Source organism: Schistocerca nitens, chromosome 2 (genome assembly GCF_023898315.1).
Source record: "Schistocerca nitens isolate TAMUIC-IGC-003100 chromosome 2, iqSchNite1.1, whole genome shotgun sequence".
In the NCBI taxonomy this organism is placed as follows: Eukaryota; Metazoa; Arthropoda; class Insecta; order Orthoptera; family Acrididae; genus Schistocerca; species Schistocerca nitens.
The window spans coordinates 873,383,485-873,409,639 of record NC_064615.1 but is presented as its reverse complement, the minus strand read 5'-3'; the positions used below and the strand labels follow the sequence as shown (position 1 = coordinate 873,409,639).

Here is a 26,155-nt window from a genome sequence, read left to right as displayed (position 1 = left end):
ACAAGGTTTGCATCATCTTTATTTTGCTGTGGTTGTTCCTTTGTGTTTCCACCAATAGTTGACTAATGCAGCTTTAGAAGGGTTGAAATGTCCCTGATCGATCTGCTACTCAGCTGACATATGACGACTAGCCCATGCTTTAAGTCACTGAGCTCTCCTGACCAATCCAGTCCATTGTTACTGCTTCTTTACAGACAACATAATACTCCCTTTCATACCAGCAGGTCTGCTGCCTCTTCAGACATCTAGGGGTATATTCCGCATTACATATGGGTGTCCGGATAATTTTGATCAGGTAGCGAATACATTATACGAAAGAAAGTCAAAGTTTTAATTGTCACCTCAAATAAAGTCACTTTAAATAAAATTATTTAAGTAGGTTTTTGTTTATTTGCAGGTACATGTTTGCAACACTGGTACATGTTCAAATCTCCAAGCCACAGTAACAGTGCCACTAGAGGAGCCAGAACAAATTTGTGCAGCACACCTCCACTCTATCAATGAGCAAAGCCATTTCATTATGGCTCCTCTAACAGCATACTCTGGTACCATGGTGCAGGGACTTCTATCTGGCAACATAGAATTCAACTGGCAGCAGCAGTGCATCAATGTGACAAATAAGAGTTTCAGGGATCCACAAGCTTCTAACACTGTCTAGCCTACAATGCGTTATTGCAGTATAAGGTGCCTGTGCACTTTAATTGCAAATGATTTGTGTTATCACTACCAGTGCAATATGTTTCTTAGTAGCTAGCTTCGTAATGGGGGGGGGGGGGGAAGTATGCCAACTATAAATAGATAGTAATGGCATATGCAGAAGAACATGGACACAGAGCAGCTGAGTGACATTTCGGTCCTCCAAAAAAACCATTCGTGATTGGCGGGCTAGTAAAGAACAACTTTGGGGGGGGGGGGGGTAGAGAGAGAGAGAGAGAGAGAGAGAGAGAGAGAGAGAGTAAATGTGCATATAGAGGACTGAAATCAAAAGGCCAAATGATTTTCAGGGATTTTAAAGGTCAGTTCAGTTTTATAAACTAAGAATTATTTTAGTCTGGGTTTGCAATCTAACAACAACAATGGTAAAAACATTATTTAAAAAAAAAAATTGCTTAAAAATTTGAAGCGTATCTTATGGTCTGTAAAATATGGTATTCCCCAACAAGCCAAGATATGCTATTGTAAGACCCCTTTAAAACAAGGCAGTAAGAGAGATGGTAATAACTACTAACAAGTCTTGTTGTTAACACTACCACATTAGAAACCATTACACCTGTAAAAACAGATACCTGTCACAAAATAAAATAGTTAGTTGCAATTTGGATTCCAGAATTTCTCCGCAGAAAACTACTTTTTTTCCAACTCACAAACAAGATTATATACAATTTAAATAACAAAATATTGCCTAGCAATATTTCCTGCAATTTGTCAAAGTATTTATTTTGCAGTCCACACTATTCTCCAATGGAGACTCAAATTCTTTGGCATCATAGATTATGCTAGTATAAGTAACACCTGTGAAAGCAGCCATGTTTATATACCACCTCTGCTGTAACGATTGTTCAGCTTTTTATATTGGTGTGACTACTGACCAGTTGTCCATGAGGATGTATGGCCACTGCCAAACTGTGGAAAACAACAAAGTGGACCACCCTGTAGCATAACACATAGCTGTACAAAACATACTTGATTCAACGGCTGCTTCACAACTCAGGCCATCTGGATCCTCCCATTCACCACCCACTTTTCGGAACTGCACAGATGGGAATTATCCTTACAACACTCTCGATATCATCCCACCGCCACACCTGTCAGCACTATCCTGCCACTCTAGTCCTTGCACGCTCCACCAGGCAGCAGCGATTCCTCTTTCCCCCACCCGCACCTCGCTTACAATCCGCCCCACCTCATTCTGGATTGTTGCTCCCTTTCAAAGCGTATCCGTTAGTCTGGCAAGAGGGACTGGAGGTAGTGGTCTTGTGCTTGTGCGCGAGTGCTTACTTATATGAATATGCGAGCATCTCTTTTCTGAAGAAGGCTTTCGTCAAAGGGTTTGATGTAACAGTCTTTTCATCACGTCTATCAGTAACTCATCATGCCATTTTTACAGTAGCGGTAATCTATTCTTTTCATAGTACTATTCATGTGACAACCTGGACTTTCCACTGTGATTTTTCCTAATGAAATGCAGAGTGTCACATGCGGCAGGAGACGGCCCAACCACAACCACCCTGCCTCCACTCCAGAAGTAATTTAAAACACTGTCCAAGAATAAAAACCACTTTCACAGAGAAAACGGAGAAAAAGTTCAACTGTCCATGAGTCGTCTGACAACATTAGAGGCAAAAAAAATCTGGAAGACCATTGTAGTGGGAACTTTGGTCACCAAATGTAACAGCAACACCAAATGTAGCGGGAAGAGGTAGAAGGCGTGGTATTAAGACACGTCCGAGCCTTCCAAGTGATTTATGGTTTCCAACTACAGTGCCACGTTCCCCTCAGTCGGCGTCACCAGGTCCCACAATGCTGAGGGCACCACTTCACTGTCTGTGAAACGGCTTGGCACGGAATGGCTGCCTCAGTGACCCGCACAGCACACTGCTGTGTGACGGCCTTGTATGGCTGTGAAGTCGCAGCGATGTCAGGATGCGCCGGCAGTTGACTCAGCGGTCTTTGCCCCTGCCGCCTCAGTGCTGTTCGCTGGGAAACCGCAAGGCATCCGAGAAGCATGCTTCCTCGTTGGCGTGGCTAAGATCACAGCGACAACAAGCACCCGAGATCTGGCAGCTGAATCTGTGGCCCTGGGCCTGGATGTCTTCAGTACGTGTTGAGAGCCAAGATGACTGCCCGCTGCTGGCTGCTATGGACGCCGCATCGGCCTCAGAGGGTCGAACCAGCCTCCTCAACCGCCTCATCTGCTGCTGTGTGTAGCTGGTGGTGTGACACGTCCCGCCGTCCAGGAGAGCTGCCACACTTCCACACTTGAATGCTTTATTAGTGAACTGGCACCTATTTATATGCGGCTGTGCGCCTCTGTTTTTGCTAAATGCACCGCTCCGCGTCATGTACCCGTAACGCTAAGGTTGGCCAGTGGGCTCCTTCTGCCTGTGACTTGCACCATGCAAACTGCTGCGTGTACTTTTTCCAACAATTTTATGCCCCTGTGGCCTCTATTTTACTTCGCAACTGCTGGTGAGCGTAACTCACTGTAAACAGGGCCACACCTGGCTGTAACTTGTGCGCTGAGAAATATTGCACCAAAACTGACTTTTCCTATCCCAAACGGTAGTGCTGCTACACCATGCAGAGAACAAAATAGGGGTTGTTTTACATGGGCGAGAGCTACTGTTTGTAATTCACAAGCATAATGTCGGACCCCCTCCGTCTAATAGGCGCTGTTCATGCATGTTTGTTTACATCCTTGGGCGGGTTTAGTGACATCTCTGAACAGTCAAAGGGACTGTGTCTGTGATCCAATATACACAGTGAACGTCTATCTTTGAGAGTTCTGGGAACCGGGGTGATGCAAAACTTTTTTGACGTGTGTATTTTCACATTCAGAGGAGAAAGTTGGCGATTGAAATATAATGGAAAGATCTTGCCCTAAAGAAAAGTGCTTTTCTTTTAATGAGGTGTATACAGTCTTGTTAAGAAACCTGTTGTATCTTCTAATTGTTCTGTCAATAAAACACGGTCTGTGGTTTGCCTTCCCCACAACATTATCAATGGGATCCTTCCAGTTTAAGTCGTTTGTAATTGTTGTTCCAAGTTATTTAGCTGTGTTGAAATCCTTTGGATTCGAGTGATTTATTGTGTAACCAAAATTTAATGGATTGCTTTTATAAACCATGTGGATGACCTCACACTTTTCATTATTTAAAGTTAATTGCCAATTTTTGCGCCATACTGATATCTTGTGTGAATCATTTTGTAATTTGTTTTGATCTTCTTCTGATTTTATTTGACGATAAGTGACATCATCATCTGGAAACAGTCTAAGAGGGCTTCTCAGATTCTATCTCAAATTGTTTGTGTAGATTAGAAACAGCAGAAGGGCTGTAACACTGTCTTGGGAAATGCCAGATATCATTTCTGTTTTAATCGATGACTTTTGATTAATTACTAAGAATAATCACTTTCCTGACAATATCATGAATCCAACACACAACTGAGACACTACTCCATAGGCACACAGTTTAATTAGATGCTGCTTGTGAGGAGATACCTAATGTCTTCTGGAAATCCAGAAATATGGAATCGATTTGAGATTGCCTGTCAGTAGCACTCTTTACTTCATGAGAATAAAGATCTCGCATTGCTGTTGGCAACTTTCAGCTGCAAAGTACTAACAGCTGTAGGCAAAACAGTAGTCATTGCCGAGTTGTGACAATTCTGTGGCATTGCCATAGAGACATTTGCGAAATTGTGTTATGTTGTTGGTTGCAGTGAGCCTGCCAAGTTGCCATGCCATGCCCACTGTGAATGTCTGGGATCAACTTACTCCGACTTGGCTGTAGTTGTATTGCACAAGAACAATGTCTGTGTTGACTATGTGCCAATAGTCTTTTATTCAAGGTAATTTGTAATTTGAATACAGTATGTGTTTTAGAACACTGCAAATCGAGGTCAGTGATATGGATCTGTAATATAGGGGAGTTCTCCTATTTCCTTTCTTGTATATTGGTGTGACCGGTGCAACTTCCCAGTCTTAAGATCACCTGCCTCAAGATGACTGGGTTTTTGTGTTGTCCTCATCATTTCATCATCATTCATAAAAGTGGCGAGATTGGACTGAGTAAAGGTTGGGAATTTGTACAGGCACTGATAACCGCGCAGTTGAGCACCCAACAAACCAAACAAAATCATCATCTTTAGATACAGATCTTTGGTAAAGTGAGCTGTTGTATATTATTGCTAAGTCTCAAGGTATTATATCAGCATACTCTGAAAAGAATCTATCATTAAGTCAGGCCTGGAAGAAGTGCCTTTATTGATGAACTTGTGGATAGTATGCCACTATGAATACAAGCATGCATCAATGCAAGAGGACATGCTACTGGGTATTAGAGGTACCAGTGTGTACTGCAATCTGGACCACCACCTCTGAAGATCTCTCTGTACGGTGGTACAACATGCAATGTGTGGTTTTCATTAGCAATAAAAAAGGGCGGAAATGATGTTTATGTTGATCTCTATTCCAATTTTCTGTACAGGTTCTGGAACTCTCGGAACCTGTTATGCAAAACTTTTCTTAATGCGAGTATTTTGTTGAATCCACTTACATAGGGAGAAATTATCATCATAATAAAACAAGTGAAATTAGAGCTTGTACAGAGAGTTAAGCGCTTGCACACTGTTCAAAAGTGGAACAGTACCGACGTAGCATGAAGTTCGTTCGAAGAACTATCTGCCAGGGACTTACTTGTGAACGGCAGAGTAGTCATGCTGATGTAGAAAACTATGGGTTAATCTGGTACGACCAATGTGAAGTCGACATAGGACAGTGGATTCTTTCTGGGAAGAACAGAAGCAGGAGATCCATGCTGCAGTAGTCTCCTTGACAATTCATAGTCTGCATAGAGGGAACAGTAGCCTGTCAGATAGTGTCCAAGTGAGGAGAGATCTTATTTGCACCCACAAATCCGTAATTGTGACCATGAATACTGAGTGAATAATCATTTCTTTAGCCAAAAAAGCCAGCCAATTTATTCCCTGGGAGAGCCACATGACTTAGAACCCTGAGAATAACAACCGAGCAGGCAGTACGACTCAAGTCAGAATGAAAGTCTGTGAATAGCAAAGATCACAGGTTGACAAGAGCAACACTGATGAACAGCCTGGAGGCTGCTCACAAGGTACTACAAATTAAAATATGGTCGAGTAATGGCTATCAACTGCACCATAAAAATTTTACACATTCCCAGAAACTCATATTTCTGACTAGCAGGCGATGTGAAGCATATCCCATCCTATCCATGGTTTTTACAGCCACCAGTATAAATGATGGTACCACCCCCATAATCCTCAAGAACTGAGAGGTGAAACTTTAGATCCTCGAAATAGTGATCAGGGTATTAATCGAGAAGAATAGGAGGAGGGGAAGGTGCAAGAAAACTCGTGGAGCACATTCTAAGGAGGTTATGTGGAGGTCCAGTCAGTAGGCCTCTAGGTATATGCCAACTGGTAACCCCACTCGAGGGATATAGCCTATATATCTGTGTGTGTGTGTGTGGGGGGGGGGGGGGGGTCAGACACAGAGAGAGAGAGAGAGAGAGAGAGAGAGAGAGAGAGAGAGAGAGAGAGAGAGAGAGAGAGAGAGTGTTCTGAACTGTGCAACAATGTACAAGCATTGGGGGCCCAGGAGTCAGGATCAGGATGGGCTGTGGGAGGACAACAGAAATGCACAACTATTGTTTTTGCAGGAGAGAACTGGATGCCACAGGAAAGGGTCCAAGGCCCTAAGGATGGCACCCTGGAATTGGTGTCCAACTGAAGCTGTAGATAGAGAGCTGACCAAATGTCAAAGTTGTCGATGTACAGCATGGGGATGACCAGTTGGCCAACACATCACTAGCCCAGTGAACGCAATGAAGATGACTGTAGCACTCAGCAAGAATCCTTGCAGGATGCCATTCTCTTATATCCATGAGGAGCTGAGTGAGGTACCATCTCTAACTCGAAACAACCAGTGAAATAAAAAGTGATGAATAAAAATTGGCAGGGAGCAATTGCAAGGAGGTATTGGTATTTAGAAAAACCCTGTTGTATTGCCATTTCGAACCTAACCAGATGGTTAGTTGTGGATCATCCCTCCCAGAAACCTTACTATAGTGCCCATAAGACCTCATCATTTCACAACTCAGCATAAAAGTTGGGCTACCATCCTGTGAAGCAGTTTGCAGGGCATGCCGGTGAGGCTAGTCAGTTGTTAGCTGTACATGGATGTCTATTTTCTGTGTGGCTTTAGGATTGGGATGATGATACTTTGCCACTGTGAAGTGAAAACACCTAGCCAAATACAGCTGAAGATGCTGAGTAGGTGGAGTGTGAGTAACATTCAGATGTTGGATCACCTGATTATGAATCAATCAGGACCTGGGCTGTATCAAGTGATGAGTCAAGAGAATGAAGCAGTTACCAGTCAATGAAAGAATCGTTGACGGGGTACAGGATGGGAGGGAAGTCTTCATCTCATGTTTTATGCATTCGAAAGATGGCCGGGTAAGAAGAGGTTGCCACTGCAGTCATAAAGAGGGTTGTGAGATGCTCAGCAAGAACAGAAGCATCAGCAGATATACAGCCGTGAATGAGGAGACCCAGGATAGTTGCTTATCTTGGTGGCCCAAAAGACTACAGAGCTCTGCCATACCTGGGGTGAAGAGGCAAATGTTGCCATGGAGGAGGTACAATGCTCCCAGCATTCCTTCTTACTGAATTTAATTAAGACGTCCAGCATTATCACAGAGTTTGGAAGGCAGCCTTATCACAAAGCTTGAAAGGCAAAGGTCTCAAGTTCAAATCTCATTCTGGCACACAGTTTTAACCTGCCAGAAGTTTCTTAAAAGTTCATGTTTCTTCTACTGATAATTTTCAATATGGAAAAAAGGAGCATGAATAAAAAGCCATGAAAGGAGAGAGATATTGGTGGATCTGAGCTGTGAAACTGACAGTCTCCTGAGAAAAGAACTTAGCAAATTTGTGTTGAGTAAACATGTATTTTCGAAATAGTAATGAGAGATTAAAATTGGGCTACTCTGGTGAACAGAGAGAAATTCTCTTTATAAGATTGTGTCACACTAGGCCAAAATCATGCTAGATAGACAACATTACACAATGGCCTAGCGTGCTGAGGAAGAGGAGACACCACCTCACAGTGCAGTGGCTCATGAGCCTCAGCTCACGCCCTGGATATCATGCTGGTTCAGTAGGCACTAGTCGCCAGCCCAATGTCCTCATAGTGCACATTTAATACCTTTGGCTAAGTTTTATTGCAAACTGATATTAAAAGTTTCTATTATAGGCTCATAGGGTTGCAGAGGGGACTTAGTAGACAAAGTTTTGATAAGGAATCCATGTCCAGAAATGTACTGTTTGGGTGTAAAATAAGTTTAAGAGCAAATCCATTTTAAATATCCCACTTCACAGTATGCATACAGCTAAGATAAAGAGCTCAGACGTCTGTGCTCTACAGGAGCCCTAGGCATGGCCATGTTTTGTCTGTTTCTCTCCTACATGACAAAGGATGCGCTCTTCAAGTTGACAGTGTGCCATGTTATGGAGCACCAGTGAGCCCTGCTAGTTGCAACTGTATCAGTCCCTCCGAAGTCATGGTTGTACTCTGATGAAAATGGTACACTATACTGCACTTACCACAAGAACTGTTGAAAGCACTCTCTTCCAAGTTTGTGAGCATACCATAATGCAAGAGATTTGAAAGTCATCTGGCCTTCAAACTTATTTTGTATCCAAACGGTACATTTCCAGACATGGCTTCCTTATCCAAACTTTACCTGCTACTCCCCCTCTACAACATGCAGAAGCCTGCAATAAGAATTGGGAAACAATCTGTGTAATGTAACTGTATGCAAGTCAGCACTGAACATACTCCATATAGAACTGCAGAAATAGAAACTTCCACCCCTCCCACCTAGGTTGTTTGCTAAGAGTTGGAGTTGAAATTAGGATGTTATAATTTACTGCAGCACAGAATGGAGATATTCATCTCTCCCAGAAATCCTCATCGATTCCCAAATTTCTGCTGAAAAAAATAAAGATACCGAACAGAAACCTGGGCCATGACATCTTTTTGCATCCACTGAAAGTCTACCCGGCTTTTAAAATGCTGACACTACATTTAATGCAGATAAGACGGCTGCTTATTTTGGCAGCACTGTCCTTTTCCTCAATTCAGACTGAAAATCTGTTTTCACCCATGTCTCCTAAAATGAGAGGCAAATTATAAAATGGGTGCATTGTTCACTTTTTTGTGGTCCGCCACTTCTCAATGCTGTCACTGTGTCCTAACACAGACAGCTGACTCTGTAGCATCCAATCAGCCTTACGAAGCACCCATTCTTGCAGATGATGTTTGGTTACTGCTTTCTCAGCTACCTGGATTATAACAGGGAAAGGAAACTGCAATGTAATTTATTTACCATTTTGAACAAAGCAGCCACTCCAAGGCAGGTGATAATATTGTGAGGCCTATGCTGCTAAACAATGCCAATGCAGTGCTGAAATTTGTCACTTTACTAATATTTAGAAGGCATAAGTATTTTATTAGAAGCAGATCCTTTAAAACTTGACACTGGAGGCAGCTGCTGGAGGACCTCAGAGCATATTCTGTGCACAGACATATCCAGTAACGAAAAAAGTGGCAGGAGTTCTTGAATGAGGCCTGCGACACCTTTACTGTCAACACGTTCACATTGGGACACACAAAACAGCACATTTGCTACATGTGAAATGATGGTGTTAGGCGAGGAGTCTTAAGAGTTTATATGGTGGTAAGTACCTATGGGACCAAACTGCTAAGGTCATCGGTCCCTAAGCTTACACACTACTTAATCTACCTTAAACTAACTTAGGCTAAGGGCAACATAGACATCCATGCCCGAGGGAGGACTAACTTCCGACGGGAGTAGCCGCACGAACCGTGGCGAGACGCCTTAGACAACACGGCTACCCTGCACAGCGTTGAGTTTATGACTCTTCACCCATTCATAACTGAGGGTATCTACACTGCTGCAATCATTCACTGATTCATGGGTATCATCTTTCAGTGGTGTTTCTGCTACCCTTCTCTCTTCATAATGGTGGTTACTATAAGTGAAGGAAAAAGAGGAGTGAGAGGTGGTGTTTTACTAACTCATTTGTGTCCATATCTCCATAACCTATATTGAAGGCTTCCTGGTCAGATGGCACTTACTCTTATTTCACAGTCTTAAGTTTACCTCTGGCTGCAGCCTTCCTCTATTTTGGTGACAGGAACTGAGCTTTAGCCTGGGACGCACTATCTATATCTAATGATTGAAAGGGTTCTTGAGTTGGCTAAATTTATTTCAACTAGACAATTCTTTCTTAAGTTATGCTTGGAAGACTTAATTTGTTTCAGCATATGGTGCACATTTTGTAACTGTGATTACAACTGGACTCTCTTCTTTCCAGTGAAGTTAGGGCATCCCACCTCCAGACTGGATGCTAACCTGTGGAGTTAATGCACCATGGCAGGGATAAGCATTTTGTCTCCAATTCAAGAGCAGCACGACCAAGTCTTCAACAGGTTGCACCACCTTTACTACCCACAGTGGAATGGCAAATCTCTTGCATTCAAGTACCTTACCTGAATGAAGCCTGCCTTGAGATACCCAGGTAATACTGGTGTATTGAAAGCAGTTCTCTCTTTCATACAATCAACCTTTATCATTGTATCACAAGCCTCTGTGATGTCTTCGGCCTGCACTTCAATTATAACAATTATATCTACAATGGGCAATATAAACTTCATAACTCCATTTTGCTAAATTTTACAGGAGAAGTAAAAATGATTTCTTAAAATAATAATAATAAATAATAATAATAAGAAGAATAAATGTGTGTGTGTGATGCAGAGAGGTGCTACATGTGCAACACTCTACTAGAAGCTTAGGTACTGACATATTAGAGACATCAGTGCACTTCCAAATCTTGTCTTTGATAATGGAGTTACTGGAATTATGAGGTTTTCACAGACAGATGGAGTTACGATATCTCATTGTCTACCAAGATTAAAGCTTAACATCATACTGACAATGACGTCATGGATACTATGAACTGCATAAATAATCAGGACTCTGGACACAATCACTTTGATTTTATGTTCATTTAGCTGTGCCCCTCTATTTCATCAAGTTACATGTAACTGTACCGTATACTAAAATCTTATGTCTGCGTCACAGTAAATTTTTTAGTTTCACAAATTACTGCATTTGTGGGGGATATTATTCTCAAAGTTGGTTTGCCTCTTTTTTGTGCTATCATTAACTTAGAAAGGAACCCTACCATGGCCTGTAATTAACAGTATTGAATATGACTAGATAATGTATCACCCTTTCTCATTAATTTCAATGGTTCCTATGATGTAATCGAGGACAGATCAAAACTTTGGAAAATGTTGGTTGTAGTGACCGATTTGTAGCGCACCCAGAAGTCAAGGTTAGACTGAAAGCGATAATTTGCTTGTGAGTCAGCAAAGCTAAATAAACATTGCGGTAATTGATTGGCCTAATGTTTACATTCACAAGGTATTTAAACGCATTTTGCCATATATATAACATCCTTTTCGCCATAAACACAAACTGCACGTTATATTCAGAAAACATACCTGTGATACTGGATATGTCTCTGAGTATTTTGATGTTCATTCTGTAAATACCTCGCAAATAAGCTACGAAAAAAAGCAAGAGGAGGAGGGGGCAGTAGCGGTGACCACTACGTATCTCACCCTAATTTTACCAATTATCCGAAGCAGTATCAAGTTATCACCCATGATATGGTTCACTGTATTTCATCACTTTCATTAAATGCCTTTTGGTTGTTTTTTTCTCCCTCTAAACAAATTAAGTATAGTGTATATACGAAGTACGCTACTTTTCTCAAAAGCTGACAGATCTTATTCATTAACTAATAAACAGGTTGAAAACTACAACATCTACCATCAAATCACATTGTAACTTATATCATGCACCTACTTCGCACATCACATTGTGCACGTTTTTAAACAAAAATCATTAAAAGGACCAAAGAGGAAATTATAACAGAATTTTCTTTCATGCCACATAAAAGTCTTATCGTATTTCTATTTCAATGTCGTCCACATGCACTGCGTAAGAAATAAAATAATAAATTAAACACATATTGCAATCCTAAATGCCGGTTGAGAACATGTATATGCCCTTAACCTACATTAACACCAACGGATGGAAGCAAGAAATACTATGTGAAATAAAAGTCATACTCTCTAGTAACTGATGTCACTTTTAGAATTTAAGTCAGTTCAGCATGTTGAAACGCACCTTTCCGTTATAAACAAAGTGCCTTTCCCAATATCTCTGTTGTTAACGTGTGCGACAGTGGCGGGCTGTTGGTGTCTTATGCCTTCCGTAGGAGGTGGAAAATTACTTAACACAACCATTTCCAGAGTTTCAAAATTACACACAATTGCAGATAAGTCCGAACATTCATAAACAAAACACTAATACATGTGTACAAAACACTTTCAGCTTACAACGCCTCCCGCGTGCTGAATTTAAGAGGACCTGTCAATTGTACCAACATACGCATCATGGAATGTGTCTTCAACACACGCAGGAAAGCTGCATTTTGGCTTTGTTATGTTGCTAGAATTGGTATCAAACAAATAACAAAATGTTACGAGTGAGCAGTAGCATACACGTATTTTGTATACTGTGAAACATGTTATTAACCGGCAGTTTTGACGGCACTTAGCGGTCATTATGATTTTGTGTCCGTGCATCATAAGTTGATGTTTCTAACTGCTCGATGATAGTGAGAATATCCTCGCGGAAACCCGCATCTGCGCAGTGGATACTTGGATTCATTGATCGACTAGCGTGTGTCTACACACACTACGTCAGTAATCACGCCACTGCCAGGGGCTGGAAAGCGGGCGCGCGATTGGTTGACTTGAAAGTTCCAAAATACGACGGATCCGTAGCTGTGTTGTGAGCACACTTTGTGCTTTGCGTGTGTGACATCAGCGCGGGGAAGACGTTGCAACAAAACGTTTATTTAGTTGCTTATCGTGGTAAGTAAAGTCGTATTTTAATTGCTTATTATTGCTCATTAGTCTGGTTTTGTTACATTGTATTAACACATGGATTACTTAGGTTAGAGTGTGAGGTAAAAACCGGTATGACATCAAGCCGCAGCTTGGATGAGATGTCATTGCAGTTCATACTTGATAGCGTCTTATATCTTTGGAGTAGCTTGTGATTGTATACATATGCGGGAGCATCACCAGATTTAGTTGCTGTAAATTCACGTATATAAAGTGGGAGAAATGTTACTGTGTATCTAAAGGAATCCAACCATTGTATATCGGAGAAATAAGTAATAGCTAGTACTAGAGGGAAACAACTGTAGGTACTGCCGGCCGTTTGGTATATTGCATGCAGTGCGTGACAGATGCGTTGTTGTGTGACGTACCGCCAAAGCATGGTCCATGAATCAATCAACGCAGAAACTACCGTAAATTTTGAACACACGTCACGGGAATTATTGTACAATTTGCTGCTTAAATGTGATTCCTTTAGTAATCTACGAAAAGAATTTTAGAAGTTAGTGTTAGATGTACTAGCAGCATGTATGGAGATAAATTAATTTTAGTAATGGAAACCTAAATGCGAAAAATACGCTAAGTAGATTCTTGATAGTGTATAAAATTCTGAAAATTGTTGTATACATATACTGGTTGACTGCTTAGCTTTGAACATTTCGCAGTATACAGAGTATAAATACAAAATAGTATATGTACATAGTATTTATTTTCTTAAATGACTGAAATAGAGGACCACAGATAGTTGACATGTAACTTGTTTATAAATACTCGGCAAGAAGTCACGTGTTCTAGTCGCTATGAAAGCGACAACGGGAAACTGGTTTAACACTTACAATAACATTTTTTAACTTTTGTATGTGTTAAATAACCAACCAGAATCGGTTTTTAAGAGTTAAGGGAAGGGGAAATAAAGTTATCTATAAATCTGTTACGATTCATGCTCTTTGAGATAATTAGTGCACAACACATTATAAAGAACTGGGCGTGTATCTTACAATGCTATCTACAAATGCAGCCTGCCTCACGGAAAGGCAAATGCTCACTGGACGTTTACAAATAAAATTACTATAACCCCGATTAGTTTTCTTGCTTATATATTTTCCATTTTCAGTGATAGTAAATGAGTTTACTTATAGTGGCGGCCGTGGAAACGCTTTTACCACCAACGAGGTAATCGTTGAAACACACCTTTCATACCCATACAGGTCTTTGATTGTGTTGGATTTAGGTTTCCTAAAATCGCTGAAGACAAAGTCATGGTTTGTTTGAAAAGCACACTTCTGATTTCCGTCCTTATCCTTACTTCACCCGACCTTGTGATCCATTTTTAATGATCTTGTCGACGGAACGTCGAATCCCGATTACTGGCACATGTATATAGAGGACATACCATGCTAGATGCAGTTTACTTTTCACTGTTAAACGAAAGTTTTCACTGACATAAAAAAGACCAGGAAACTTACATCACACAATTTATAGTAATATAAACAAATAATTTACACCCCATTGTACTCAGACAATAGTACTCTAAAAGCTGATATCTTTTACAGTTACCTGCCGGCATTTCTATTCATAGCAGGGCCTCTTTGGTTGTCATCCGCCGCACCCTTACATCACAGCGGTACGTCGATATTATTCTACGCCCTGTTTTGTTGCCCTTCATGGCAAGCCCTCCGGGGCGTACCTTTCAGCAAGATAATGCCCGCCCATATACAACAAGAGTTTCCACTACTTGTCTTCGTGCTTGCCAAATCCCCTACCTTGGCAAAGTCGCCGCGCCGGTTCTCTGCCAGTTGAGAACGTTTAGAACATTATGGGAAGTGCCCTCCAACCATCTTGGGATGTTGACGTTCCAAACGCGCCAATTGGACAGAATTTGGTATGATGCCCCTCAGGACATCCAACATTTCTATCAGTCAGTGCGAAGCCGAGTAACTGCTTGCGTTAACAGCGCTTGTCCAATAGCAAGTAACTTAAGCAAGCACTTGACGAGGTGATTACAGAACAAAAACTTGCGCAAGTTTACTTCTGCAAGTCGCTAGCACAAGTTAATTTCAGCAACTTGCTTCAAGTACTTGAAAAAGTGTTTCCACTAGAGACTCGTCGTGAGATCGGCAAGTGGTTGTTTACAGTGTCGTGCTAATAAAAATTACAGCAGTCTCCATCCTTGTTGCATTACTATTACTATTATTATTATTATTATTATTATTGAAGAAAAACAGTGGCAATAAATGTTAAAAAAAGAAATATATGGATGAAGAAATGGACACAGAGATGTACATATTTATCAGGAAACACTACTGAATGGATTAAAATTATAGGTCTTCGCTCAGATCAAAAACATTGAGAATGTCATATGCAATTTTCGAAAATCTTCTGTCTATTGTACAATAAAATAACCAGGATACAAAAATTACCAAGAGACCATTATTCAATTATTCTTCGACTTTTGCAAACAGTATTTATTACTTTTATGACAGCTGTAATGCATTCAAGAACAGGATACAAAAAAGCCACAAGGTAGATCACAAAGAAATCGGAAAGCTAGATCACAAAGAAAATCGCCTTTTAATTACTCTTCGATTTTTGCAAACATTATTTATCATAAACATAATGCATTTTTGTTTACGCCAAGATTAAAAATCAGCTCAAGTGTAAAGACGGCTCTACTGCCTGAAACAAACCAATCGGTTAATTTTTAGGCAGTTTCTTGGCTGACGGTGACCAAGTATATACGCCGACGGAAAAAAATCAAAGCACCAAACAATAGTTAATGTAGAATAGTGAAATTTCGGAAATGCTTGTCTAGGTTACATATTTAAGTGACTGACATTGCAAGATCACAGGTTAATATAAGCGTGAGATAAGCCATTGCAGATGTGAAATGCTGGTACATTTACAATGTGTACAAATTTGCTTCCGCCGTTTGCCAATAGGTGGCGACAACGGTAAGTAGCGGTCCAAAGAAACAGATTGCAGACGTCAGGAAGATAGCTTGGACCTCTGTCAACAGAACCTCATTCAAACATTAGTCGATTTGTGTCTGCATTATAGAGCTGTTCTTGATTGAAAGTGTCAGTTCACGAGCCTAATTCTCGTCATTTGCGGGAGGTGCTACTGTTTTGTTTCAATATGAAGAAAACAGCGGCTGAGTCTCATCGAATGCTCTTAAGTACGTATGGTAAGGACGCTATTAGTGAAAGAACGTGTCGTGAGTGGTTTCAACGATTCAAGAACGGTGATTTTAACGTCGTTCACCGACATAATGGTGGAAGAGAGAATGTTTTCGAAGATGCAGAATTGGAGACTTTGCTGCGTGAAGACTCGCGTCAAACTCAAGAAAAATTGGCACGATTAGTGGGAGTGACACAGCAAGCCATTTCAAAACGTCTCAAGGCTATGGGCATGATTCAGAAAGAAGAAACTTGGGTCCCGTGTGTGCTGAAATCAAGAGACATTGAACGGCGTTTGTGTGTTTGTGAGCAGTTGCTTCAGAGGCAAAAACGGAAGGGATTTCTGCATCGTATTGAGACCAGGGACGAAAATTGGGTTCATTAGGATAACCCTAAACGCAAAAAATCATGGGGATATCCTGGCCATGCTTCCACGTCGACGGCCAAACCGAATATTCACGGCTCCAAGATCATGCCCTGCGTTTGGTGGGACCAGCTCATCGTCGTGTACTATGAGGTGTTAAAACCAAGGAAACAATCACAGGCGCTCGTTATCGAACGCAATTAATGCGTTTGAGTAGATCATTAAAAGATGAACGGCCGCAATACATCGAGAGGCACGATACAGTGATTTTGCAGCACGATAACGCTCGAACTCACGTTGCAAAAGAGGTCAAAACGTACTTGGAAACGTTAAAATGGGAAGTCCTACCCCGCCCGCCGTATTCTCCAGACATTACTCCCTCTATCACGTTTGGCCTGGCTGACCAACACTTCCGATCTCATGAAGAAGTCACAAATTGGATCGCTTCAAAAGATGAACAATTTTTTCCACGCGGGATTCGTACACTGCCCGAAAGATGGGAGAAAGTAGTGGCCAGCGATGGAAAATACTTCGAATGATACATGCATAACCAATTTGTTTCATTGAAGTCTCAAATGCTGCGGAAAAAACGGCGGAAGCAAAGTTGTACATGCAATATCCGATGTAACTGCCACAGTGTTGAATGCAAACGTTGTGTTGTACAGTTTGCCGTATGGAAGTTTGTGGGATGGAGTTACATGCCTGTTGCACTTGGTCGGTCAATACAGGGACGGATAATACTGTTGTGGATGACGCTAGAGTTTTCCTCTGATGTCCTTTATGTGCTCGACTGGAAACAGATCTGGTGATCGAGCACGCCAGGGCAACATGGCGACACACTATAGAAAATATTGGGTTACAACAGCGGTATGTGGGCGAGCGCTATCCTGTTGGAAAACACCCTCTGGAATGCTGTTCATGAATGTCAGTACAACAGATCGATTCACCACATTGACGTACAAATTTCCAGTCAGGGTGCATGGGATAACCACGAGAGTGCTCTTGCTGTCATACGAAATCGCTTCCCATACTGTAACTCCAGGTGTAGGTCCAGTTAGTTTTGTTGCAGGCGCTTACCTGGCCTCCCCATAACCAACACATGGCCATCAGTGGCACTGAGGCAGAACCAGCTTTCATCAGGAAACACAACAGACCTCCATCCTGCCCTCTAATGAGCTCTCGCTAGACGCCGCTGAAGTCTGAAATGGTGGTTTGGGATCAGTGGAGTGCACGATACAGGGCCTCTGGCTCGGAGCTGTCATTGAAGAAACGGATTTGTAACTGCTGACTGCGTCATTGTGGTTCCAATTGCTGCTCAGGTTGCTGCTGCAGATGCAGTATGATGCGCCAGAGCCATACACCGAACACTGGTTCTAATGGCTCTGAGCACTAGGGGACTTAACTTCTGAGGTCATCAGTCCCCTAGAACTGAGAACTACTTAAACCTAACTAACCTAAGGACATCACACACATCCATGCCCGAGGCAGGATTCGAACCTGCGACCGTTGCAGCAGCGCGGTTCCAGACTGTAGCGCCTAGAACCGCTTCGCCACTTCGGCCGGCGATCACAAGTGGTCTGCCCTCTCGGAAGTGCCGAGTCGCCGTCCGGAGCCCATCATCATGCGATCTTCCCGTGACCACCACTGCCAGCAGTCATGTGCAGTGGTTACGTTCCTGCCAAGTCTTTCTGCAATATCGCAGAAGGAACATGCAGCTTCTTGTAGCCCTCCTACACAACCTCGTTCAAGCTTAGTGAGGCGTTGCCTTAAAGTCACTCTCACCACGTCCAGTCTCAAACGTAACTAACGCTCACGACCGTTACAGCGTTTATTCAAAACAAACTTGACTTGTGCATGCTCATGGTGGTGCTACTAGCGCCACTCTTACGCGACTTTCGCGAAATTTGAACAGACTTAATTTTTCATATGTAGAAACACGCCTACCAACTTTCAATTATGTCGCGCAACTCCTTCTTGATGTTTTTTTCCGTCAGTGTATGTTTATGGGTTCACATGGCACGTTTGCTTACGTTCATCGGTCTCTGTGCTATTCTCCTTTTTGACACCGACACTGGCCACACAAAACTTCTGCAAGTTTGAGAAAAACTTATAGAGAACTGGCAAGTTGATCAAATACTTGCAGCAAGATGCAAAAAACTGTTTCCACTAAATTGCGGAAGCTACTTTTGCAAGTAGACGGAACTTGCGGAAGTAGACTTGCTGAGGGTGTTTCCAGGTCAAAGAACTTGCAGAAATTGCTTCTGCAGGCGACTTGCGAAAGTTTACTAGCTAGTCGACGCGCACCTCAAGGGCCAGACGTAGGCCAACGCGTTATTGAATTTGTGAAGCTGTCTCTCTTAAATAAATCATCCGATTTTTGTGAAATTGTAACCATTAGTTTGTCTGTACGTGCACATCAGATACACTGATTTCAGACCCATTCGGATTATTCCATGGCGATGTGTCCTTTTTTCCTTAGAGTGTACAATACAGTTTTGTCCACAGTATAGTGTCGGCAGTAAACGATGCATGGAACGTAGAGATCTTCAGTTCTTTACGGAAAGTCGTTCGGAGCAAATTAAATTTGTTTCGGTCTCTACAGGAATATACGTGTATTGCCGAAATCATCCTTACTCGGTAAAATAAGTACGAGGGTGAGCCAAATGAAAACTTAAAAATTTTTTTAAAATATTATTTATTGTGCAGAAGTGGTACTAAGCTGTATCGCTTTTCAACATAACCTCCCCCACGCTCAATGCAAGTCCTCCAGCGCTTACAAAGTGCATAAATTCCTTTAGAAAAAAATTATTTTGGTAATCCGCACAACCACTCATGCACCGCGTGGCGTACCTCTTCAACAGAACGGAACTTCTTTCCTCCCATTGCGTCTTTGCGTGGTCCAAAGATATGGAAATCACTTGGTGATGAGAAATGACGGCATTCCTTGCTCGCTCCCTTCGTTTCCGGTTGTTGGAAGTGAAACCACGTTTCGTCCCCAGTAACTATTCTTGCAAGGAAGCCATCACCTTCTCGTTCAAAGAGCCGAAGAAGTTCTTCACAAGCATCAACACATCGTTCTCTCTTTTCAGGAGTCAGCTGCCGTGGCACCCATCTTGCAGACACTTCGTGAAACTGGAGCACATCATGCACAATGTGGTGTGCTGACCCATGACTAATCTGTAAACATGCTGCAATGTCATTCAGTGTCACTCGGCAGTTTTCCTTCACTATGGCTTCAACTGCTGCAATGTTCTGTGGACTCACAACTCGTTGTGCCTGACCTGGACGAGTCACACCATTTGCGAACTTCCTACTCCGTTCGTAGAATTGCTGCTGTGAGTAACATGCATCTTCACCGTACTGAACCTTCATTCGTCGATGTACTTCAATAGGTTTCACACATTTACTACGCAAAAACCGAATAACAGAACGCTGTTCTTCCCTGGTGCAAGTCGCAAGTGGGGCGGCCATCTTTACACTGGTACTGCGACGGTATGTGTGTATCTGCACTATGCTGCCACCTACAGGCCATTCTGCACGCTGTTTGTAGCACGCTTACCACGTTACATAATAACGGCGCGAAATTTCGATTTGTTATTACAAATTTAAGGTTTTCATTTGACTCACTGTCCTCGTATATTGAACGGGCGTCAGTATTTGTAGAACTTTGCAGTCTCCTTCAGTATACTGGGCAAACCGTCAATAACAATCTCAGGCGGTCAATATTACTGGGTAACGCATTACTGCACAATAATTATTGAACCTGATGGAATCCAGTTGTCGCTGCTTGATACTTTTCGGTAGTAATTACTGTCTTCGGCAACACTGCACTCGCGAAACCAACCATCGTTGACGCTAAGGCAGAATCTGCTTAATACAGTTTTTCAGTATAATCCAGTACGATATTGCAGTGCATTTGTTGTTCAGCAGCATGATGTAGTGTTCCTCTGGACATACATGCATCTCTGAAAGTACAGGCGCTGCGGCTATTACAGCCGAAACCTCCAAGAGTGCAGCCATTGTGAGATGCATGAAATGTGAATACGTGTCTGAAGGGAACATGCATTGCACTTCTGAAGAACACGGGCATTGCAATATCGTTTTTACCCGCCGCCACCGGGCAAGTGACTCTCAATTAAAATATCCCCCTGTACGGGAATAGACATAGTGGATGTACGAGTGCAGGTTGTGGACACATGGTTGACGACATATGGAAGATTAGGTCTGGCCGTGAAGCGTACTCGGATAGTCTAAAGGTAAGAAAACCGCTCGGGATAATCGGGAAATCCGGGTTCGAGTGGTCTGGCACAGATTTTCATTGCCGTCATTCCATTATACATTTCACGTACTATATTGTTCCAGTTGCGTATTCATCATTAGTAGTGGGCTACATGATGATGGTATGATATGAAGCTCCGTAAGTTGCGTCTTTGCTCATAGACCAGTCTCATGCCAATGGTTCCAGGTGGGCTTGCTGACATCGATGCACCATCAACCGCAGTGTGTTCTGCGTTTCATCGTGTGTTCAGCAACGGCTGATGCAGTGGTGCAGGCACGAATCCGTGCGCCCGTTGTCATCTGAATTACAGTGACGCGTACGTGCACGTGCGTTGTATCACCGGCACCCGCGTCGGACAGCTGACCGTCTACATCCACAGCGCAGTACAGACGTACGCCACACCATCCAGGCTCCCGCAGCCCCCCAGGACATCCTCCTGAAATTCAGCTAAAAGTGGCTGATCCCTTTATTGTGTTAATTGAGTAAGGAACTGGAGAGAAATAAAGAGGTGAAGAGACTTGCCCCTGCCAGTGTAGTGTGGAAAGATGCATCGGAAGGTAATATCGGGGGTACCCCAACGGATTGTCATATTGCCGTTACTGTTTACTATGTGCGCACTTCTAGCCATTACATTGTAACAGCAGAAAGGGTAGCAAATCACGAAACTTTACTTATTGTTGGTATGGGACATAGTAGGAAGAATACATGATTAAATTTATAGATGATTTGGAGGTATGCAGGGTGCGAAATTTAGTGCACAGATCTGCCACGGTCTGGTAGCGACAATGGCTCTAATCTGGCTTTCTATCGAGTCGAACTGAGTTGCGAAGATTCATAAGTGTACACCATTCCTTGCAGCATGCTAGAATCCTGGAAAATTGCACATATGGTTCAAATGGCTCTGAGCACTATGGGACTCAACTGCTGAGGTCATAAGTCCCCTAGAACTTAGAACTACTTAAACCTAACTAACCTAAGGACAACACACACATCCATGCCCGAGGCAGGGTTCGAACCTGCGACCGTAGCGGTCGCGCGGTTCCAGACTGTAGCGCCAGAACCGCTCGGCCACCAGCGGCCGGCAGAAATTGCACATATCATACCCATACTCACGAAAGGAAATAGGAGTAATCCGACGAATTATGGACCCATGTCGGTGACGTCGGTATGCAGTAGGATTTTTAACCGAACTCGGGTCAGCCGAAACTCGCGTTATCCGAAAAGCCTCCGAAAATCGATAAACCAGGAATTAATATTGTACTGCTTGGAAATAATTCGAGGGCGAGAGCGTTGTGAGCATAGCTAGTGAGGGGAGGTGGGGGTCCGAGCTTGAGTTGCTTCCCTAGCCACCGACTCACCAGTCTAAATATGGCTGGCTACACTGTCTGCAACAGTGCATTCAAGTGTTTGTTTACTTCCGTTGTGTTTGTGTTTTTGTTCCATGGCGACTAAGCTAGAATGTGTTGCGATTATTTTCGCTGATAATTTAGTTACTATGAAAGAAGTTGAACAAGAAAGTTTACTAAAAACTGTTGCAGCTAATTACAGTGACGGTGTTTCCACCGTTTTGGAATGGGTGAAGCCTAAATTTCTAGAGCAAGCTGTGGAAAATCTTCGCCAGAAAAACACTGAAAACATCCGCCTTTGAAAAAGTTGAAAGAATACAGGATTTGTTTTTTGCTTACCCGACAACGAGATAAAGGCTTGCCTTTCAGTGGCCCGACAATGCAAGAAAAAGGTAAAATATGAACATTAGGGTTGCCATCCGCCCCATTATATCGGGACCGGCACTGTTATGGACCTTCTTGTACCGACATCCCGACAAGACCCAATTTTGTCCCGATTTTGCAAAATCTGTTACGAGCTTGCTTCAAGTACCGAAGTAACGCCAACTGTTAGCGCAACATGGCATTGCGTGTTGTGTATCTTGTATCGACGGTGCAAGCACCTTCTGATCTAGCGCCACCATTCGAGAAAACACCAGACTTCTCGGTAGTACCAGAGCTGCAACTATTAAAGCAGCGCCATGCGGAAGAATTGGGCAGTTCCTATTTGAATAGCGATCTGATAAGACAATTCTTTCTAAAGGTAATACGAACAAGTTAGTATTGTTTGAAGTGTTTAGCACGGGTACATAGGGCGTGATGTGTGTAGTGACGTGTACTTCTAAGACTAAAAAAAACGTGTTATTGTTGACTGTTTAGTGTATAATAAACTTATCATAGCTTACGAAAATGTCTAAGGATGGAAAGTGAAAGTGCCACTTTTTGGAGGATCCGCACAAAAGAGTGGTCTTTTGTCAAGAAAGGACGTACGGGATGGAAGCGTTGTGAGAGATTTTTCGCTGTTTCGTCTCAGTAACTCACGGAGATAACGAAGATGTGAGGCATCACATTTCTACAAAGAATCATACAATAATGAATTCTTAAGCTTTGGATTCCATTAAAACAATTTTTTTGACACCAAAGATAGGCCACCTAAAATAATTTCAGTTTTTCAGTTGTCCGATCAGTGAAATGTGCTTTGTTTCTACAATAATACTTGGCACAGTCTGAATAAATATAGAAACCACGGAGAAGAATAAAGTCTTGATAATTGAAATGAGAAATATATTAATCGAGACTCAAAAATGTCTGAGTGAAAGGAAGACTGCCAATTTTATTGACATACAAACCAAGATGAATTTGATCAAATTAAAGGAGGAGAAACCTAAACAAGAAATAATTTGATTTCGAAATTTGAGGAAGAGACAGTGGCTTTCTATACCATAGCATTCGATTACTTGGGGAAATGGGCTGTTTCTTTTAATAAATAATCGAATATTTGATTGGATGACGCTATCTGAAACCCCAGATTAGTTGATGATCGGAAACACTATTATATATGTGACTAAAATGGTGCGACAATGTATCTGAACAGCTTTTAAGAAACTCAAGCCTGATTTGGAAGAATGAAAGTCTAAACATTCCGTGGAAGAAATGTGGATTTACTTTGTTAAGGAAACCGAAAATCCCGATAGCAAATGCCAACTGCTAAAATTATGTATTTGTTTTCTGTTCCCGCACACAACGACACTGTGGAAAGAGTATTTTGGCTAATGTTGGCCCAGTGGACTGGTGAAAGAAACTGACTGCTGCCAGGGACCGTGAAATCAATCTTACAGTGCCAGATTAATTACGAGCTGAGTTGCATGTAGGTTTTATAAATATGTAAAAGGGAAAAACACTTGCAGAAAAAGGTAAAATCTTCCGAAAAATATGGTGTGCCAACTACTTCTGCTGCAACGAGTTCCATGTAATTGTGTTCTCAATAAAATATAATCATATTAAATAAATTTTTACTTCATTTCTGCACCCCCATCTCAGTGAGTCCCGACCAGTTCCCAAAAGTTACACTTCGGACTATATTTACAGTGCCGTTGAAACGGCCTACGAGATCCTTAGTTTCCTTAAAAAAACGTCTGCCTCAGAAAAAAAAAATGGAAAACAGAACAGAAAACAGTTCTTGTTATCAAACGCTTGTAGCACACACAGACGACCCCGAATACACATCAGGGAGTTGAAAACCCAGGAGCGTTGAACGATGCTTTCGAAATACACTACCAGGTTTTTATAGCGCCCAAAAAACTTCTTGGATGTCTTGCTAACTCTTGGCCGAATGTTTTAGGGTCAGTCCTATCGAAAGTTGAAAAGTTTTTAACTAAAAAAAAGGTCTCCCTAAAAAAGCGAACTTATTAATTGACTGTGCACTTACGCATCCGTGCGATTTAAAAAGTGTCGATTTGTTTCATGTTTCCTTCCCCCAAATTTTACCAGTCTAATTCAGCCAATGGATCAGAGCGTAATAGCGACATTTAAACGGCACTACCATCCTGAAAGATAGTGACATGCAAAACAAAAACGTGAATGAAGCGCTGAAGGCAGTAAATATGAAACACGGAATTGTTTGGTTTGCAGAAGCCTCGCATTATGTGAAAGCAGAAACTCTTCTGAGGTGAAGAAAACTGTATGACGCTCTCGAAGGAGACATCTTGGAAAATTCAACAACGTGACAGAAATGGTAGAAAGAATTACCGGATGTGAAGACTTGGATACGTGCAAGGTGGATGAATAGGTCGTTGCGGACGATTCGCAAGAAATTACGAACCAAGAAATAGTAACAATGTCTTCCCTTCAGAACCTTTCAAAAATACGCACTGTAATATTACAAAACGAAATAATGTAGTACTTATTAGATGTTTACTGCTTAAACGAAGTAACCATTATCCGAAACGCTACCCCCCCCCCCTCCCCTAGTCCGCATCTCGTGGTCGTGCGGTAGAGTTCTCGCTTCCCACGCCCGGGTTCCCGGGTTCGATTCCCGGCGGAGTCATGAATTTTCTCTGCCTCGTGATGACTGGGTGTTGTGTGCTGTCCTTAGGTTAGTTAGGTTTAAGTAGTTCTAAGTTCTAGGGGACTGATGACCATAGATGTTAAGTCCCATAGTGCTCAGAGCCATTTGAACCATTTTTGAACCCCCCGCCCCCCCTTAGGTCGATTAACCAGTGTTGTAATTTACTGTGTTCAAACATTATGAATTACCTCAAAGAAAACTATTTGTTGACAGAACACGAATTGAGAGTGTATTCTCTTTATTCACACTTCATTTTCTTACATGTAGTTCACTGTTGCTATTTGAGTTAACATGTCAGTTGGAGATCATGAATGGAGCTGTGGACGCTAGAAAATGGAGTGCAAAGTGGAGAAATCGGAACATTTCCAACATATTCTTCTGTTTGAGTTCAGTGGAGGAGTGAGCAGCGGGGTAACCATAAACATTTCCGCTGTGAGTGGGGATGATGCCATGGGACAGAGTACGGCAAGAAAATGGTTTTCTCGTTTTAAGAGGATCGTATTGGCGTTAGTGACTCTCCACGTTCAGGAAGACCTTCGGGGTTTGATGATGATCGTTTAAACGCACTAATCCACGTCAGTGTACTCTAGAATTGGCAAATGTGATGAACTGTGATGATTCCACCACTGTGGGACGTTTGCATGCAGCGAGGAAGGCTGAAAAATAGCCAAAATCACAAAAATCAGCAGGTGGCCATATGTGCAGCTGTGCTTGCTCGTCATCAGATGACTCGTGAACATCACCGACCATTGCTTTCCTGTACCATTGCTGGTGACGAGAAGTGCCGTCTTCATACTAACATAAGGAGAAGAAAGAAATGGTCGAGCCCAAACAAAACAGCATCTTCCTATACAAATATCGGTGTGCAGCCACAAAAGATAGTTATACATCTGGTGGAACAGCGACGGTGTGGTGTACTAGGAATTGCTCCCCCGAGATGTAGCCATCATTGCAGACATTTGTCAACAACTGAGACGTCTTGCAGACGCAATCCAAAACAATGATCAGGAAGACTGCGTGAAGTGATGCTACTCCACAACAATGCCTGCCCTCATTCTGCTAGACTGACAAAATACGATACAGGAATTGGGTTGGGAAGTCATTTCGCACCC

General features: G+C 42.3%; 2 protein-coding genes across 3 annotated transcripts in view; one reads left to right on the top strand and one right to left on the bottom strand.

Annotated features, from left to right (window-relative positions):
- The window catches only part of LOC126237161 (methylosome subunit pICln), a 63,562-nt gene extending 51,182 nt beyond the window's left edge, over window positions 1–12,380 (bottom strand). Inside the window, exon 1 of the mRNA XM_049947014.1 lies at window positions 12,051–12,380. Coding sequence (XP_049802971.1) covers window positions 12,051–12,169 — 119 coding nt within the window. The 5' untranslated portion in view covers window positions 12,170–12,380. The remainder of the gene's footprint in view (window positions 1–12,050) is intronic.
- Window positions 12,381–12,616: 236 nt separating this feature from the next.
- Window positions 12,617–26,155, top strand: part of LOC126237160 (long-chain-fatty-acid--CoA ligase 4) — a 244,608-nt gene continuing 231,069 nt past the window's right edge. For both annotated transcript variants that reach the window (XM_049947012.1, XM_049947006.1), the window contains exon 1: window positions 12,617–12,802. The gene's annotated coding sequence lies outside the window, so the exon portion shown is untranslated. The remainder of the gene's footprint in view (window positions 12,803–26,155) is intronic.